The sequence below is a fragment of the Brachyistius frenatus genome, unplaced genomic scaffold, assembly GCF_029030835.1.
Source record: "Brachyistius frenatus isolate BFR_SWC_R1_liver_20210118 unplaced genomic scaffold, ASM2903083v1 Contig_132, whole genome shotgun sequence".
Taxonomy (NCBI): domain Eukaryota; kingdom Metazoa; phylum Chordata; class Actinopteri; family Embiotocidae; genus Brachyistius; species Brachyistius frenatus.
In genome coordinates this window covers 327,895-347,173 of record NW_027210731.1, presented here as the reverse complement: position 1 = coordinate 347,173, position 19,279 = coordinate 327,895, and the positions used below count along the sequence as shown (strand labels likewise).

The window sequence follows — 19,279 nt, the reverse complement described above, 5'->3', positions numbered from 1 at the left end:
GAATTTATGCTACAAACAACCCTCTTGTATTTTACATCTTTTACATCCATCCAGCCATATACTAGGATCGAAAAGATTCTTGATTAATCAGATCATTTGTTTTGGTTCACTTTAGAGAGTCATGTAATAGCCTACTTAATGTTTTACACATGGCAACATGTAAATAACGGGAGTAGACGCACAGGCACTTATTTAATCCCATTTAAAGCAATGGTTTAACGCTGCTTTTTAACAGGAAAAGTCTTTTCAACTTTTATTTATTTTTTAAAAATTTTTTTTTTACATTTATTTGATATCTATCCTTCATTACAGATTAAAATTTCACTCACAAAATATGACCACCTCCACACAGTAGATTAAATGGTTGAAAATGAGCTTCAACCCGCCTTTAAAATCCTGCTTGCAGGTGAACTAATCAATGATAACGATCCTATAATAGTTGCCATTCTGCAGCACTTTGATCATTCTTCTCGGTGTGAATGTGGTTCTTTTTCTCGAAATTGAGTAATTTGCCGTTGTACTTACGGTAAAGGAATGATGCTTATGAAATGAACAATTCCCATTCCCCATGATATCAGACATTTAAAATGTCATAAATCAGATTCACTCTGTGACATTTTGCCTCCCGGGGTAATGAATCACACTCGCTCTACAGTGACGCAGGACTTATGAGTTGTAACCTGTGCTTCTCTCTGCTGCGTACTGCCGCTTATCAGGCTTTTCCCCTCTGACGACCGCGCTGCAAACATCTGACAGCTCTTCTGAGCAGCTCCTGGCGCTGTGGCTCAATTTAAAGAGTAAAGCTGACATCTCTTTGGATTTGTGAAGGAGCTCTTCAGGCCCTCACTGCTGCTGTTAACTTTTTTTTCTTGATGGAACTTAATTAAAACTCTTTAACAGGTAAGCCTCCTCTCACTGCGGCAGAATTTTTTTTTTATATTTTTTTTTATATAATTGTGTTTGTGTATAAAGTCAGTTTGTATCCCCACAGATAATATCATGAATCTGATGAGCGGTGTCATACTGAGCGTCAGTGTTTTGGGGGCTGTGTGGTTTCTGTCGCTCCCCTGGCTCTGCAGCCTGTTGATGGGAGTGGGACTCTGCGCAGCCTCGAGGGGATCTTGGAAGAACATTCATGTAGCTCGACACACCATCAAAAGAGACCTAATGTACGCGAGTAGTTTGCTTGTTGCTTGTTTCTCCCCCTTGTCTTCCATTTGACACTTACTCATCTTCCACGCTGCCTCTTGTTTTTAACTTTTCACTCCTTTCCATCTCAAAGGTGTCTTGTTGTTATATTTCGAGTGAGGTTATCCATGTACCGTAATCTGCGAAATAGAAGCACCATCCCGTCCCTCTTTGCCCAGACAGTGACACAACACCCGGACAAACCTGCGTTGATATATGAGGCCACAGGAGAGGTGAGGGCTCGTCAAGGATTACAAATAGATGCAGCATCGGCACCAAAAAGAATCAAACTTTGTTTTCTTCCAGGTTTGGACTTTTCGGGAGCTGCAGGAGCGATGCCATGCAGTGGCTCACTGGGCGCTGGCACAGGGCTGGGCTGAGGGGGATGTAGTGGCTTTGTACTTGGAAAGCCAGCCTTTGGTGGTGGCCCTGTGGCTGGGTCTGGCTATGGTGGGCGTTGAGGCTGCACTCATCAACCACAACCTTCGGCAGCACCCATTGCTGCACTGTGTCGGTGTGTCTGGAGCAAGAGCGATGGTGTTTGGAAAAGAGATGAGTGAAGGTGGGAGCAGATCATATTTTAAAGATACAGATCGCGGAGACTCCGGCGGGAAATGATGCAATGTTCTAGGAATGTTTTCAGCAGGATGTTTTGTTTTCTTAAAGGTAGAATAACATTCTCTGGAAACATTCCAAAACGTTGCACAAAATATTTGGAAATGTGTTTTGAAAGCCTGTAACAGTCCTCTAAAATAACAATTCATGAAAATTTGAAAAAGCTCGCTGCGGACAGCATTTTAAGATTGAGGGCATAATGTTGTGACGAGGTTAAAAAACGATTCAAGAATGTTGACACAAAATATTTTTAGAGTGTTTTTAGAAAATGTTATTTTACCTCCCAACAAAATAATTCTGGGATAAAAAAAAAAAAGAAAACTTCCTCCTGAAAACATGACTAAAACGTTGCATCTTCTAATCAAATTGTTTTTAGAACCAAAATATTCTATCTTGGGATATTTGCTGATTGATATTTAGCGAGCCGGCAGCCATTAAGAGGTGTTTCATACAACTGAATTTCTAATGGAAAGAACAATTTTTACCGCTCGGTTTATAAAAAGAAAATTCATGCCGGTTTGCCCCCTCTATTTCCAACACATGTCTTTTGATTGTCTCTCAGCGGTGTCAGAAGTGATTGGATCGCTGCAGCCCGGCATGGTTTTGTTCAGGAGCGGAGAGCAGGAAGATGAGGCGAAGCTCTGCAGCCTCCACGTTCAGAAGCTGGACCCCCTGCTGGCTCGTTCGCCCGCACACCCGCCACGCTACAAACTCAGGAAAGAATTTAATGGTGAGGCTCTGCAGTATTTGTGCACTGGGCGTATGGGTGTAATTGTGTCGCCATATCATGTTATGTTACATTTTTTTACAAAGTTTTGATTGCAACACCTTCTCGTCCTTCGCAAGTCTTTGCCTGCCGGAGTGAATTGCGAGCTGTCAGAAGTCACGCTCGCTGGTCTTCTTGGGAGATTACGCACATCGTCAAACAAATCATCAATTCCCTTTAAAGAAACATGAACATTTAGCTGTATTGTGAAACAATGTTTATTTTTTTTTTATTGGCTTTAATTAATTTCTCTGTATTTCACTGTAAACATTCGCTATTAGGTCATACGTTTGTGCGTTTGTAAACAAACTTTTCTCGTATTAATTTCCCTGTCTGTATTATTTTTTTTTTTTACCTTTGCTGTCACATTACATTCCTAAGTTGATATTCTTCAAGTCTTTGCTTGCTCAGTCTGTCAGATATAGAGAGGAAATTGAAGGAGTCCAGGTGCATACCACAATATGTGAAACGCTGTCAGACAAAGAAAAGACGAAAGAGTTCTGAACATCCACGATTGAAATGTCTCGTCTCTCTCTATGCAGACAGGCTTCTCTACATTTACACTTCTGGTACAACAGGAATGCCAAAGGCAGCGGTGGTGGTGCACAGTCGGTGAGTTTATCTGAAAGGATGGAGCTGGAAAAAACGACGAGGAATTAAAGGTCCCATATTGCGTAGATTTCTATTTCAATTTCTTTTTTCATTACAAAGCTTGCCCGGGGGCTATATAGATACTGTGAAAGTGTCAAAACACTCATTACACGGGGACAGGCACGAAGGTTGTATTCAGCAACGGTGCCGTTTGAAAAAGTCGTTTGGACTTCTTTTGAATTTGATGTCGCAGAAAGTTTGTGATGTCACAAACTCACACTCGTGTCCATTCTTAGCGTGGACCACCGTCCAACCTTAACAACCCAGAGCAGTCATTCCGTTGCAGATCTAGAAAGCTACAAGACCAAAGAAAACCAAGAAACAAGTCAGCCAATCAGAGGAATGGGGCATTGATATTGACCCACCTTAAAGCCACAGACACAAAGCAGCCTGTTCTTGGTGGAGCTCCAGAGCAAAGCTCAAGAGAGAAGTAAAACTGGATTGAGATATTTTTCTGGTACTTAAAACCATAAAAATATCTCCTTAATGCATATTTAGACCGCAAATAAAACACCAGAAAAGTGTTTGATATGGGACCATTAAAAAAAAGTTCTTGAAAGCAAATTTTTAAACAACACAGTAACAACATTTAGATGCTGACGGACAAGAAGCCAAAGCTTTTCCCTCAGTTCTGCCTAGTTAGTAACACTGACTGTACACTTCAGGAGAAGTTGCACAATAAGGAGCATCAGTGCTGACTAATGAGCTGATAAATGGTGATACTATCTGTCAGTCAGTTTATTCCATCTTACTTCTCAGGTATTTTCGCATCGCTGCCTTTGGTTTTCATTCCTTTGGTTTGCGTCGTGATGATATCATCTATAACTGCCTTCCTCTCTACCACTCTGCAGGTGGGTGTTGCTCTCTTTCATCGTTTTCATCCATCTTCAACAAGACTTTTGCCATTTTTAAATTTGTGTCTGATAAGATGAATAATGTACAAAGTGTCATCATCCCACCTTATCCCACTTCCTTAAAATGATGTCTCCATGATGCTATTATTATAATTACAATCAAACTGGATGACATTACAACAAGTTATGATCAGAGCCATAGTCTATTGTTCTTTTACTGTTTTCTTTTGCCCCCTTTGAAATATTGCTGATTTGCAATAACTATTTTTTTATTTTTTTTTATTGTCTCCAATTGGCCTAAATTAGTGGTAACATGTAGGTGAGGTAAACAGTCTAACAAGTATACTGAAAGATATACTCATCATGCTGATGTGTTCAGGCACCATCATGGGCCTGGGACAGTGTCTGCTTTTTGGTTCGACCATTGTGATCAGGAAGAAGTTCTCAGCCAGTCGCTTCTGGGACGACTGTGTTAAACACAAATGCACCGTAAGTACGCGCTGCTACAATGACTGTGTCCAGCGTCAGTTCCAGATGTCCTACTGCTTCTCTTGAGCCATTCTTTTCTCGTGTGTGATTGTGCCTCTGCGCGTGTATGTGTGCATATCCAGGTAATCCAGTACATAGGCGAGATCTGCCGTTATCTCTTGGCCCAGCCTGTCCGCCCATCTGAGGATCGTCACCGGGTCCGCGTTGCCTTTGGTAATGGCCTCCGTCCCTCCACCTGGGAAGAGTTTGTCCAGAGATTTAGAATCCGGCGAGTTGGGGAATTTTACGGTGCGACTGAATGCAACTGCAGCCTGATCAACATTGATGGAAAGGTGTGCTTTCGTGCAAGATGCTTGAATAACTTGTTGGAAAGCTGGGGGATTTCATGGCTCGTGTATGTTGTATCCTCACACATCCAGGTGGGGGCGTGTGGCTTCAGTAGCCGCATCCTGCCCAGCTTTTACCCCATCAGACTTGTCAGGGTGCAGCAGGATAACAGAGAGCTGCTGAGGGATTCACAGGGAGTCTGTGTACCCTGTCTGCCTGGTAACACACACACACACACACACACGCGCACGCACGCACGCACACACACACACACACACACACACACACACGCACACACATACGTACACGCACGCACGCACGCATATAAAACCACAATTTGATAGAATGCTAAAAGTTTTCTCTCTGTCTCTATAGGGGAGCCAGGTATGTTAGTGGGACGCATCAACGACACTGATCCGCTCAGGAGATTTGACGGATACGCTGATCAGGATTCAACCAATCAGAAAATAGCTTGCAGTGTATTCAAGATGGGAGACTCTGCTTATATCTCAGGTACGTTTTATACATTCTTTAACATCAGTGTGAATAATAATGAAGGACTGTCTGTGTATGACTTCCAGCTTTTCTGTGTTAACATGTTTCATGCCACAGGCCAAAGGATTCCAGTTTAAGAAATCTGGATTGCAGTCTTGCCCAATGTTGTAAATGAGAGAGATTCACTGTAGGATTGTGAAAATGGGCACTTTTCCAGTGTTTACTACTGTTTGTCTGTCCAGGTCATGATTAGACAGGCTTCAGCTCCCTGTAAGTGTCAAAAATAATGATTAATAGATGATTAATAGAGTATACCACTATTTATCCCTTAAAAAAGGACTCCACAGCAATATTTACAAAAACCCCACAGACACACTGAGGACACTTGGACACAGCAGTTTCACATTACTAAAGTCATCAGGAGAAATCTTTTGAGTTCATGACTGCAAAAAACGAAACTGCTTCTACTGTTATGGCAAAACTAGACAGCATAGTGAGTCACCATCATTTTTCGAGCCTTGTCAAAACTGTACTGTTAAATCCAGATCACTGCAGACTCAACCATCTTTCTTGTCAGCTCTATAATCGCCTCCTCATGATAATGACTGTTATTGTTTCTGCCTTTCTCTGTCTGCCAGGGGACATGCTGGTGATGGATGAATACGGCTACATGTATTTCAGGGACCGCAGCGGCGACACATTTCGATGGCGAGGGGAGAACGTTTCCACCACAGAGGTGGAGGGAGTCCTCAGCGGCCTGCTGGAACACACGGACGTAGCCGTCTATGGAGTTACTGTACCAGGTACAGATGAAATGATTCAATTAGGATGGAGAAAACGCACAAATCCACAGGCTCTGGGGCCAAAACGAGTACCTACCGTACATCATTTTTTATTCATTACTGCACCTGTCTGTCCATCTGTCTGTGCGCAGGTGTGGAGGGAAAGGCTGGCATGGCAGCTATAGCTCATGCAGGAGGTCAGCTGGACCTCGGCGCGTTCTTGATCGCGGTACAAAAAGCCTTGCCCTCCTACGCACGCCCCGTGTTCCTTCGTCTTGTGCCATCTGTTGACACTACAGGTGAGACAACAATAGAAGGGCATTCAAGCAAAAACACAATAGCTAGAGTCAGGCGTGAACTAATTTTCCCACTTTCGTTCTCAGGAACTTTCAAAATTCAAAAGACACGGCTGCAGAGAGAAGGATACAAGCCACGAGACGCGAGTGAAAAGATGTATTTTCTTAACAGTCGTGCTGGATGTTATGAAGCCGTTACTGACGAACTGTATGAATCCATTATCGAGGGGAAGGTTTCTCTATGAAGCAACAGGAGGTTGTGGAGGAGATATAAACTGTTGGTGAGGACAGTGTGCATATTTTAAAGGAAAAACAAAATGAATAACTCAGTGATGCTTGTCATTGAGGACACCTTTTAAAGTGCTGAATGGAAATGCAATAGTGTCCTTGTTTTGGCAATTAAATAAACTCGTATATTTCAAGTTTAGTGGGATTTATCTTACATCGCACAGTATCTTACATTGTGCTGTTTTTTTTCCATTTGGTCAAATACACCATAAACAATGTAAGCCTGGCACTTGGACACAGTAGGTGTTTTACATCCAATAGAATAGAATAGAATAGAATAGAATAGAATAGAATAGAATAGAATAGAATAGAATAGAATAGAATAGAATAGAATAGAATAAAATTAAATAAATAATAATGTAAGAAGAAACATAAATAGAAAACTCATTTAAATTTTAAGTGAAACTCGTGTTATTATCCTCTGTTTTCAGAAGATGCATTTTAATACTGATGAGCACACAGTAAAACACATATTTTTACATGACTCCTTATAAAAATGTAATCCTAGACACCACATCTATGCTAAGGCATGCTAACCTCACCATGCTCACAATGACAATGTCAACATTAGTTTATTGTGTTAACATAATACATTTTGCTAATAAGCACGAAACAAAATATATCTTAGACTGATAGGACTGTTGTTAGTTTTGCGGGTATTTGGTTGTGAAGAAAAGTTAAAATTTTAACCTGATGTTGCTGCTAAATGAAAAGTTACAGTTCAAGCTGACTCATGGCCACCCATCTCATAACTAAGACATTTCATTAAAAAACACAAATGTGAACCTCATGGTGGCACCACAGGAAACCTAAAATAACCAATTTCATTTCAATTCAGTCTTTAGTTGTCAAATTATATGGCAATCTGTGTCTTCTATTTTTTGTGCCTTTGAACTTTTACTTTTAAATGTTGAAATATAATTCAATTTGGCTCCAGTCTGTTATTTATCAAAAGATTAATGATTCAGATTGTCAACAGGATTTATCTGGGTTTGAGTTTTGGCTGCCACATTTAATGTTGATGTTGTTTAAGGCTCTGTTCAGTGAAACATGGTAGGTCACATTGAATCTGGCCTTACTGCTCTGTTTTTTGACACCGGTTTTATTCTTTGACGTTTTTTCCTTTTTGGCTGGTTTTGTTGTCCTCTGCTGTCTCACTGAACCAACTGCTGATTTCTTCTCTTCACTCAAATGCCCATTGCCAATTTTGCTGTTGTTGTTTGTCATTGCAGTGGTAATACTTTTTTTTCAATGGAAGATTCACTTTTCACCACTTGATCCTCCGTAGCTATAACTGTGTCTTCGACAGGTGCATAATTTGACCCCACGCTGATGTTCAAATTTTGTGCCAACAAAGCAAGACTACCCCCCACAGATATACTCTCAAAGTATGGGTACACCTTTTCAGCAAAGCAATGTCTGAATGTGAAAAGATGTGCATTCGTGTCAGTGTCCATGAATTCCAGCATGCCTCCATCCCAGTCCAACCTCACACGGACCCTGTTAAGGTGGCGTGAGTCGTCGAGGTGGAGGATCTCAGAGGGAGTCGTCAGAGCTCGGTACTCTCCGTCTCGCAGGCTGATACACCAGAGTCCGCCCTCTGGAAAGGCCTCAAACTCTTCCCTTCTAGACAATGACCGAGCAGCTACACCGAGTGTCCAATTATTAGTGTCACTAACCTGTTGAAAACAATAGAGAAAAATATTTCGCGATTTAGACTGGTGGGAGAATTTATGTCCGTGCATATCAATATTGATAGATTACTTTTATGGTTGATACAAATATCTACATGAAAGTTAATAAAACATAAATGGGCTGATAATTACTGACACAAACACAAAACATAGTATACAAGAATCACTGCATCACGGTTGTGTCCCTCCGCCACTTTGTCAAATTCCAGTTTACTAATTCTCTCAAGGCTTTCTTGAGAAATGCATGCATTCATAAGAATAGTATGACGTGAGGTCACGGTGGTCTTTACCTTTGACCATCACAATCTTATCATTTCAGCCTTTGGACCAAGTGATCGTCCGTGCCAAATTTTAAGAAATTCTCTCAAGGCAGTTCTGGGGTATGGCATGCACAAGAATGGGACGGATGAATAGAAATGACGTGAGGTCACAGTGACCTTTGACTTTTGAACACCAAAATCGAATCAATTCATCTTTGAGTCCAAGTGAACATTTGTGACAAATTTAAAGAAATTCCTTCAAGTCGTTCTTGAAACATTGTGTTTACGAGAATATGTACATGAGCTACATACGGACAACCTGATGTTAGCACAGCACAGTTCATAGTTTGGATAATAACTTAAAATTAAAACTGCAAGCAGTGATATGTGGGCCCTCGCAGGCTGCACGTCGGGGATCCAGCGGGTCGGGGCCGCCGGCTCCCCGGCGTGCAGCATGCAAGGTCTGCATATTTCCGCTTGCAATTAAAAAAAATTCTCGATCTCGTTCCTTATTCTTCTTAAAATAAAAATTGCCTCTTTTTGGCAGCTTTAACATCTTCAAAAACTCATAAAAGTTGGTGCCTGACGCATGTGCAAAGTTTCGTGAGGTTTGGCGCATTGTTTGACCTTAAACATCAACTTCCTCTGTCACGGCGAAACATCCAACTTAGCTGCATCGCCCTGACTATACTATAAACTATATACTATATACAAAAATTCATTTTGGGTCACTTTTTGGACGACATGCTATAGTATGACTTATTTTGTTTTTTTATCACATTTTGGATGACATGCCACGGGCACACCGATCAATGAAAATGAATTCTTTTGATAACTTTTAATTCCAAACATGTTAAGAGTGCACAGAATAAATTTCAAGTCAGTCCAACAAAATCTGTAGGAGGAGTTCGTTCAAGTATAACGTGTGAATTGGCAAAAATGGCGACTAAATTCAAAATGGCGGACTTCCTGTTGAGTTGACCTAACAGTGCCATACACATGTCCACTGAATTTCGTGCATGTAGGTAAATGTAACCGCCGGGGCATCTGTTTAGGGGGCGCTAGCGAGCCATTTGGCCACGCCCACTCACAAGATTTTGAATATGATTTACGGAGAATAATAATAACACGGAATAATAATTACTTGAAGAACAATAGGGCTTTCGCACCATCCGTGCTTGGGCCCTAAATATTTTAAAAGTAGATACATTTCATTGTGTCTTTAAAATGCTTTAAAGTTTCCTGCCTATTTCTTTCCCCATTCAGAGCTACAAAGGTTTGCAATCCAAAATATAAATATTTTAAACTTAAACAAGTAAGCACACCCTATCAAACACGTACTGTATGCAACATTTTCTAAGCCAGTATGAACAATTTTTTTTTATCTTAATGTATACATGTCCATCTTTAGTATATAAATTGTGTAAATACCTCAACATCCCAGCAGTGAACTCCTGTGCTAAAACCTTCTGCTGCCACAACGCAGGAATAAGGATGGAAACGTTCGGGGTTGGCTGGGACCGTAGTCTCTTCGGGCCCCTGTGAGGCCACAGGGATGATCTGGGCACTGTCGAGCCTCGGAGAAACCCTCAGTGACTGGCAAGCTGTTCTGGGGTCCAGGGTCACAGGAGCTGGGAGATACAGAGGAGGTGTGAGAGACGGAAGGAGTGGACGGAGTTGAAGTGAATGAAGAGTGGATGAATGCATAGAGAGAAATGCTGACTGTAGGCGGCGATGTGTTTCATCTTCTCCCACACGGCATAGCGCAGGTTACCCAGGTGTTTTGCGACATCTATTAGAGGTCTGCAGATATTCTTTGGCTTCCAGTTACGTGTCCATGTGCTGCAGCGAATAAATATGGACAGGCAAAGGGTAACTTGCACTTCTTTGCACATGTGCTGGTCTGTTGAAAATCTATAGAAAAGCCACATACCTGTTCATCTTGTCTCGGTATTCCTGTGAAATAAAAGTGTGTGGTTTTAAATACACACATTTTCATATTTGCTGAATAATTATGTAACATTTGATTGATGTTACCTGTAGAAATTGGACTCCATTTCCTCCTGCATTGAGTTCCTCTTCAATCAGCTGGATTTTTCCCTCCAGAGATTTAATCACCTGATTGATTCTGTCCATCCTTTCTTCGACCGCTCTCTTCTTCTCTTCCTGTTCCTCCCTCAGTGCTAGTAGCCTGGCTGCTTCCTCCTCTCTCAAAAACTGGTGAAGTTTCTCAAATTCCGTCTTCATGTGCTCCTCTGTTAGTTTGGCCGAAGCCTCAGAAAACAAAAAAGGAGGGAAAGGATTCGTAAAACACGAGGACAGGGGAAGAAACGGGGGAAATCTATATTTGAGTTTAGTTTCAGAGATGCAGCTCCACCTGGTTGTACTTGGATGTGTGTTCACAGGTCTGAGAGACTTGCTTGAAATGAATCATCTTCTTGTTTAATCCGTTTACAGATGTTCGAAGCTCCTCCTAGTGGCCAAAAGGAGAATTCATTTGAAAGAGCTTTCAATTCGTATTTTTGGAACCATCACAATCACTTAATTCAGTGGCTTTTCAACTACAGTAAGTTGTGGTCACTCATCCTGCACATGCTTAATATGTTACCAACTCCAGTGGTTTCTTAAGTACAATTATGAAGTATTCGTAGTTTATTTGCGTAAAGCAAACTTTGAGAGCTGCGCAAAATCTGACGGCTACAGTTGTTTAAGTTGTTAAGATTTTCTACCCTAAACCTAACATAGAGTGTATAGCATAAGATATATTATTACAGATAAACTCAAAGAATATCACTGTATTTACAAGGTACAACATTGAAATGATACTTGTGTCTCAATAATTAAGATCAGGTCATACAATGTATGATAATAGAACAATGATGAGGACAATGAGTACTTTCACTTGTGATTCTCGACCTCAGCATATTTTACAACTATAAAATGTGACTTTTAAAGACACAGCTTCTTATACTTACACTACTCAAGTAAAAAAATTTATGTAGAACTTTTAATACAGTATTTATACTTTTCCACTTTTACCTCAGTAACACATTTGAATAGGTCTTTAACCTCCGGCCATTGTGTTCCAGTTGCATATTTGCCTTTACAATAACATTATTCGCAGAAACTTAATACACACACCACCAGCTCTGCAGATTATTCTTGGCCTTTTTGACGTGTCTGTAGCTCAAGTTTCACGTCTCATGAGACTTAAAGGCACATGTGACACAATGATAGAAACAATTTTTACCAGCATAGTTTTCAGCTTGATGCTTCTTAAAAACTCGTTCTAAATTCAGCTGGAATCAACTAATCTTGGATGAACACAAGGCGGCATCTGTTTGGGAAGGAAAATGAATATTTACAGGAGATTTAGGAAAAAAGCCTGACTGCTTCCTTGTTTAAATATCTGCTCACTGTGGTCACAGGAAGTATGCAAATGAAAAAGTACGGTGCAGTCATCAGAGGGCCCCTTTAGTCTTGGCAAAAAATAGGGTTCAGCTCTTGTAAGACTATGCTATTAAGAGCTCTGCTGTTATTTGATGTCTTTGTGTTACTGTTTGGTTTGGCTTCGTGACATTGGAGCTACTGAAACGAGAACACCAGCATTCAAGCACTCTTGTTGGCAGTTATCTATCCCGCTGAAGTGTCCTTGAGGAAAATAGTAAATTCTTGCCAGCTGCTCTGTAGCTGATGCTTCAGGACGCTGCTTCACTGCTTTCACTGGAATAAGCAGGCCTATTTCAGGTCTTTTACTAGTGGCAAGATAAGTCTGGAAAACACTTTCCTTTACACAGAAATGTGATCATTTTTTCAGACTTTTCTCCATTAATTCAAATTTTCAGCTAAAATACTGGATAGTTTTAGTTGTGATTGGGCTGGTAAACACATTAAAATGAAACAAATCCAGAAAGGTAAGTCTTTCAGGATAAACTGCTCTGGACTGACAAACAAACAAACCCACAACAGGTGTCGCAGTGAGAGGTTGTTTCATAAGGGAGGATTTAAACCTAAATTTAAACCTACAACGCAATTAAGATTAGATGTCAAATTCCTGCATGCAACATTTTAAATACAGTAAAAGCACAGAAGATTAGAGAACAAAATAGCATTAATTTGAGTATAGATCATAAAATAAAATCCATTTACATTGAATCACTAATATATACTGAATAATATACTGACTATTGCTTATTGGCTTGAAAATATGACATATTATTTATATATTATTTATTGGTATAAAGAAATGTGTTTTTTTCATGCATTTAAAATGTTTTGTTGTCTTAACTGCGTGGACAAACACCTGATTCATACCTTGCAGTCAATTGCAGCCTCATTTGAAAGGTAAACCCTGTGTCCTGCGTGGCTCGCAGCTGCACATCGTTTACATAAGGGCTCCAGGTCATCCAAACAGAACATGGACAGACTCTCTTCATGTTCCCCACACCGCTCTGGAGAATCAAGTGATGGGGGAAGCCAGACGAGGCCTTCTGCCTCGGATCCAGGAAGGGGTCCGTGCGGAGGGGCTTGGTAGCTCATGGTTGGAGCCTCTGGACGTTCAGCCGTGTGTCAGATTGAAGTAGTGAGTTCGCACGAGACAGATGAGTTTCATGGGAACTAGAGAAGAGCGAAGGGGAGGTGCACTGTGTTCATGCGTCTCGGTATCACCGTTGCAGTTACCATAGATCAGTCTATAAGTGTGTATCTGTGAGGAACGGAAGATGCATAGAGTAGATCTGTTTAAAACCTCCATCTGAAGCTTGAAGCTGAGCCAACATGCCTCCACCAGATGTAGCTATACATCATCCTGCAGTGTCAATTCGACTTTAATGACAGTGTGATTTATGATATATTCTCATATCCAAGAGCCACATTCATTGCTGTGCCTTTGCTTGTCATTTTTTTTTGACGACTTTCACTACTTACTATCCATTTTCCTCCATGGAGGTGTAGCTGTGTGGCAGTCATTCAGTTTTGATGACATTTTTAGTGTGAATTTTTGTAATGTGTTCAATTACAATTCAGGATGTTTTCAATTTTCAAATTAACACTTGTAGTATTCATCTTCAAGTTATTCTATGTTAATTTGACAAGGATCAAGCCCCTCTGATTAAGGGTTTAACTGAGTAGTGAGACATGTCTGCAAGTAGGTTTGTTGCTCATTAAATGCTCCATGTACTGTGTGTATGCCAGGCCTGAGATATGTTGAATGGATCCAGTTTCATTGCCCTTCAATAATTTGAGCCGTTCAGATCTTGAGCACGTCTAGAGCAGATCAGGTTTGACAGGTGACTCATATTTTATTGAGTCACATGTTCTAAAGTTAAACAGATGATTCATGTGGTCACATGGTCTATTAATTACATGTGTAACACAGCAGGTGTTACATGGTAAACATACCTCTGTGGATTAACTCACACAAACTTAATAAAAACCTGCAAATTTATTAGTGTCAATAATCCCTCAACGTATGTAAGGTTCAAGTGGCAACCTGCTGTGACATCCCTGCTTTGTTTGTGACCCTGTTAGAGCCTCGCGTCTTGCATTTTGGCTGTGGCCATTTTTTGGAGCCAGAAGTGACCGTATTTGGACAAGCAGGGAAGGAGCATGGGGTGGAGCCTGACAGAGAAGCCCAGAACACAATGCCTGAAACCTGATTATACAGTACTAGAGGCATGTCAATCCAACCTTTCTCTGAGGTCTAATATCTTATTAATTGTGGAATTATTTTCAGAAGGACCACCTGAACACTGATCAGAAGTACTGAATTTAGCTAATGACACCATAATGACTTGTGGAAAAAAAAATCTATTGACTTTGTATTTAATGAGACAAGTTGATTCTTTTAAAACGAGAGTCTATTGGAACCATAAGTTTTAGACCTGGAGACGACGTCCATCTTTATAAACAGTCTATATGGTCAGACTAAAATGTATGACTGATGACCCGGACAATGATCATGACATGGCATCATCGTCAAATTCCCTGTCAGCTGTTTGGCAGACTCAATTTTGAGCTGTGATATGTTGTTGAAAAATTAGCTGACCTTTTTCAGTGGCTTCCTTTCAGAAACTCAGCAACAGTCCTCTTCGTGGTGACTTTTTAAGTAATTCAATTTCTCTTAGTTTTAGGGACCTAACTAAAAAATAACTCGACATTCATTTTATTTAGGTCCATTAGGTTTTTCCGTGTTGTTTGTTTTGTTTAGAATTATTACTTCACTTTGAGACACACAAATTCATGCAAGTTGCTGAAAGTGTGCTTTTACTGTAAATGGACATCTCTACCGTTTGGTGGGGAAGCTTTTTGTTGTTCAAAGGAATAAACAACCACATAAGGCTTCATCAAAAACCGAACCGGCAAAACCCACATGCTGATACTGATACCTTTGAAGCGTTCACCGTCTCTTATAGTTTTAACTGAAGTCTTCACTGTTTATACAGGCGCTTATATGGCATGATTGTTGTTAATATTCTTTGATCAGACATGATTTCTGAAACTGATCTAATCAGCAGGCTCGGTCTTCCTGGCTAGGACAAGATGAAACACATCCCTCTTACACGAGATGTTTCTGCCAGTGTCTTTACATGTTTTCTATAAGAAGCCGTCTGGTAAATGTTCTGTTTTCTCAGCTCTCTCCTCTCTTCTTCTGCAATCCTGAAAATGCTTCACAGTTCTGCTCGTAGTCATTAACTAGTTGTCGCACACGAGCTCCCGTCTTGACGGTACAGCTCTGTCATCAGTTTGCCCAATTACAACAGTCGACTCTGGGTTGTGCCACTTCAAATTAGTCACACCGTTGCCAGAAAAAGGATTTTGTGGCCTGACTCCAAGTTGATGAGAAGGCGACGTACTAGAATTTGCCCGTTTCCTTGTTTACTATGCCTCCATTTCAGTCAGCTCACGAACAGCTCTCACAACCCGTATAGTCTTTTGATGCTCCAGTAAAATGTAATGGTGGCTGTGTGACCACAGGGGATACAAGCTCTTTCTTACACTTATTTAATGAGAGCCTTAACCTCAGTCTGCATTATCTGTCGCCAGAGAGGGGAGACAACTGGAGGTGGGAAGTTTAAGAAAGACAAAAAGAAGGAGCTGACTGATCTAGACAGGTGTAAAATGAGAGAGTAGGAGTTTTTGTGTGGTTTACAGGATATTTAATGACACTAATCTTCATGACAAAGGCCCGTGTTTAAATTGGGTTTTTTTTAAACAGCGTGTTTCAGGGCTTCATTACAGCCTTTGATATTTGGTCTTTGGTTTGCAACATTTCTGCATTAGAAGCAGATGATGTGACTGTAATCACCATTCATTTGCATTTCTGAGTAGAGTCCTCACTATCTCTGCAATACTGACCCTCTTCCTGATTCCACAATCTCAAAATGGAAACCTGTGATTCAGGATGTTATTACATATGCTTGAAAAGTTTTGGAGAGGACTTTGCATCATTATTTGAAAGTGACCTGGACACATCGCCACCTACGGTGTCTCTAGCAGTCTTCCACTGGAGAGTCACGATGGCATAAACAGAATCCAGATGCCATTGGCACTCTGACCTACATCTGGTTCTTCTTCAGCTGCATCAAGCAGCTGCACATCTTATGTGTGCATGTGTGTTGAATTTGACTTTGAAAGTATTTGTAGGCGGGTGGAGGTGAAAGACAGGGTTTGTACTTTCTGGCTGTCAGATTCTTACCACCGTACGTGAGCACTGTGAGTCTGTGAATGACATGTGCCAACACATCACATGTATGCTTTTAAACCACAGCTGCTTTTTAATGTCTACAGGCAGTCTAAACGTGTGCATTGTTGATATTGTTCTATTTAATTCAAACAAACACACTTCAAAGTGTGCGTGTCTGAGCTTGTTTGTGCATGAACGCTTCAGGTAAATCCAGTGGTAAACTGGTCTGCTGGTTGCAGCCTGCAGCATTTTCTTCATTCAGCACCCTCACAGTGCACCGAGTATCTGGCCAGTATCGAGTATCTGGCCAGTATCAGCAGGAACAAACATGGTCAGCCAACAGGAGACCTGCGGCACAACATCAGAGCTCAAGTATAGTTCTCATATCGTTGCCACAGGTCTTAGTGTGAAGAACTCACCAGAATCTGGGGCTTTCTTGGATGCTGTGTCTTCCCTGAAGAATTACACAAAACATTGTCAACCAGAAGTACAATGGGGAGGAGGGGAGATGTTGATGTAGCATCAACAAGCACATTGGGAAAACATAACACAATAAACAGTTATATAATTTAAAGTGAAAAATCTCTGACACCTTCCATTACTTTTATTTTTAAGATGCTAAGGAATCAAATACTCTCAGCCCGTGGTGCCAAACCTGAGGATCAAGACAACCCAATGGGCTCCAAGAAAACTCTGAGGATATCATGATGATTAAAATTATAAGACAGAACAAAGTTAGAGATTTTTTTTTTCTTACTTTTCTCCAATTATGTGTTTTTTCTTTTGTTTTTTCAGATCTTCATGACCTTAAAATCCTTCAAATGCCATAAACTGAGAAGGAAAAATCCCCCTTTGACTGAACTGCAAACAATCTCTGTGCACATTGAGACTCACATTTTATTATCTGTGATCACGTCACATATCATTTTAAATTGAATTTTAAACGGTCACGAGAGAAAATGCTCGAATCAGTGTGCATGACTTAACAGTTAGCTGCAGATTTTGTTTGTCTTGCATAAAACGACAACAGAAGCAGGATCAAAATTTCCCTCTGGCGACAGGAGAGGTGTTTATTTTGCCAACTTCATTGTTTGACTGGCAGCTATGCAGTTCTATAGTCGTGTGATGGAATGTGAAGTGTTGAATGTCCTGAGGCGTAAAATATTTCAATGGGAGTTCCTGTAATATTTTCAGAAATGAATAATTCTTTTTAGGAGTACAGTATGGATATACGTGCATACCAACCACCGTATGTAATCAGAAAGCTTTTATAAGGCTCTAATGTGAACACGGGTGGCTCATTCACAAAGCGCTGTGCTGAAATATTCGAGGATGGTCTCATGCCTTGTGATAGCTGTGTTTGTATCCGATAGGTGCTGACACACCTCTCCGACCTGATAATACCAGGAAGTGGCAACGCCAAGACAAGCTGAGGTCAGAGGGTCATCTGTGGCTCCAGGACACTCTGGGACTCCTCCACAGTGAAGCCTTGACACCTGTACTCATTGCTGATTACGATCTCTACAAAGTAATTTAACAAACATGTTCGCGTAACTAGTAAATCAAGATTAAGACGAGCCTTTTAAAAATGATCACGCTGTTATTAAAACCCTTCTCTTTTCTACCCTCCAGGTGGTTGATACGTGAGCTGAGCTGAGCTGAGCTGTTTCGGAGGTTTGTCTCACACCATCTTTGTTTCTCTTCTGATCTTTCTCAGCTCACAGCAAAGCAAGGCAGGGTCAAGAGTTCAAGGGACAGAGTGCTCAAGGTGTGTGATGTGGTGGGCTTGGGGAAACAAAATTAGTCTTATCCCCTAGAGTTTTGTGGAAATTGTGTTTGAACTGCAAAGTAATTACATATTTCCCTGTATGTCCCTGATTCTGTCTGAACATGTTCATTTTTACACCGCTGGAAACAGACCTGCTGACTCTGCGATCTCAATTAATTCTAAAGATAATCCTGCAGATATCACTGACAGCAATTGCACAAGGTGTGAATGAATATTTTTGTGGTACTTCCACTTGGTTTTAGGATCTCTTTTTCCACCCTGATAGCATCTTTAACTGCAACCCTTAAAAGACAACCTGGTCTTTTATATCCGGTCTGTAACAGTGTGTGTTTTCTCAGTTTCTATCTGGGTCAGACTTGATTAAATCCTGAACCTATTACTTATGGGGTCTTGTTCAGTTGTTTCATTAACACGCTAGACTTTTTCCTGCGGTGATGGGGTGCTCTCTGCCCCAGCAGTTCGTGCCTCTCCCTGTCGGTCCCAACAGCCCCTGCAGCTCCAGCTCTGAAGTCTCTGAACCAGCACACCACAAGCTGCTGCCTCATGACGACTGCCAGCAGAAGTCCGACTGAAGACTCCTCAACAGAATCCGAAACACATCGCTGCAGGCAAAGCATCCATCTCACTGAGCCATGAAGGAACACAGTAGAAGAGCGTAATAGAGTTTTGTAGAGGTTAAAGATCTCAGAGATGGAAAATTGGACTGCACAATAATACACAAACACATAAATGCTATGAACTCACTGTACTTCTGCTACTGAATGCCAACCCTGAAGGTGTGTGAAAGTAATTTGAGTGCTTAGTCAGAGGACAGAAAATGAGTCAGCAGCTATTTATTGCATTAATAGTTTGCCAAACATTAGTCAATTGTAGCTTCTCAAGATGTGAGGATTAACTGCTTCTTTTTTTTTTTTTTTTTTGCTTTAGATCATAGAGAAATTAATTTCTTTGGATAAAAAAAACAACAACTTTAAAAACCTTCACTAAGCCCTGGGGAACTGTTTTTCACTCATTTCTGTAATTCTATCGACCAAAACTATTAATCAATCATAAAAAAAGAAAAGATAATGAAAGTAATTGTTATTGTGTCTTATAAAAGCA

The 19,279-nt window shown here is 40.8% G+C and overlaps 2 protein-coding genes across 2 annotated transcripts; one reads left to right on the top strand and one right to left on the bottom strand.

The window, feature by feature from the left end:
• The first annotated feature begins 730 nt into the window (after positions 1-730).
• LOC138630308 (long-chain fatty acid transport protein 1-like) lies at positions 731-6,898 on the top strand. The gene is made up of 14 exons (XM_069714555.1): positions 731-900; positions 992-1,169; positions 1,283-1,421; positions 1,495-1,750; positions 2,366-2,533; positions 3,112-3,181; positions 3,980-4,071; positions 4,454-4,563; positions 4,686-4,895; positions 4,983-5,109; positions 5,266-5,403; positions 6,024-6,188; positions 6,320-6,466; positions 6,551-6,898. The coding sequence occupies exons 2-14, from the start codon at positions 1,000-1,002 to the stop codon at positions 6,706-6,708; spliced, it is 1,950 nt and encodes a 649-aa protein (XP_069570656.1). The 5' UTR covers positions 731-900; positions 992-999; the 3' UTR covers positions 6,709-6,898.
• A 989-nt stretch (positions 6,899-7,887) lies between these two features.
• Positions 7,888-13,244, bottom strand: LOC138630328 (nuclear factor 7, brain-like). Its single transcript, XM_069714589.1, has 7 exons — positions 13,020-13,244; positions 11,083-11,178; positions 10,743-10,979; positions 10,639-10,661; positions 10,429-10,547; positions 10,137-10,336; positions 7,888-8,430 (listed from the first exon to the last, which is right to left on the bottom strand). The coding sequence occupies exons 1-7, from the start codon at positions 13,242-13,244 to the stop codon at positions 7,975-7,977; spliced, it is 1,356 nt and encodes a 451-aa protein (XP_069570690.1). The 3' UTR covers positions 7,888-7,974.
• Between the last annotated feature and the right edge of the window lie 6,035 nt (positions 13,245-19,279).

What these genes read in the sequence shown, in the direction of transcription:
- LOC138630308 (XM_069714555.1), top strand. Translation starts at nt 1,000, where the DNA reads ATGAATCTGATGAGCGGTGTCATACTGAGCGTCAGTGTTTTGGGGGCT. An exon ending in TGGAAAAGAGATGAGTGAAG is followed by an intron (nt 1,751 to 2,365) that starts GTGGGAGCAGAT and finishes ATTGTCTCTCAG; the next exon opens with CGGTGTCAGAAGTGATTGGA. An exon ending in CTATGGAGTTACTGTACCAG is followed by an intron (nt 6,189 to 6,319) that starts GTACAGATGAAA and finishes GTCTGTGCGCAG; the next exon opens with GTGTGGAGGGAAAGGCTGGC.
- LOC138630328 (XM_069714589.1), bottom strand. Translation starts at nt 13,244, where the DNA reads ATGAGCTACCAAGCCCCTCCGCACGGACCCCTTCCTGGATCCGAGGCA. An exon ending in AGGCTGCAATTGACTGCAAG is followed by an intron (nt 11,179 to 13,019) that starts GTATGAATCAGG and finishes TTTGGCCACTAG; the next exon opens with GAGGAGCTTCGAACATCTGT. An exon ending in GAAACACATCGCCGCCTACA is followed by an intron (nt 10,337 to 10,428) that starts GTCAGCATTTCT and finishes TGTATCTCCCAG; the next exon opens with CTCCTGTGACCCTGGACCCC.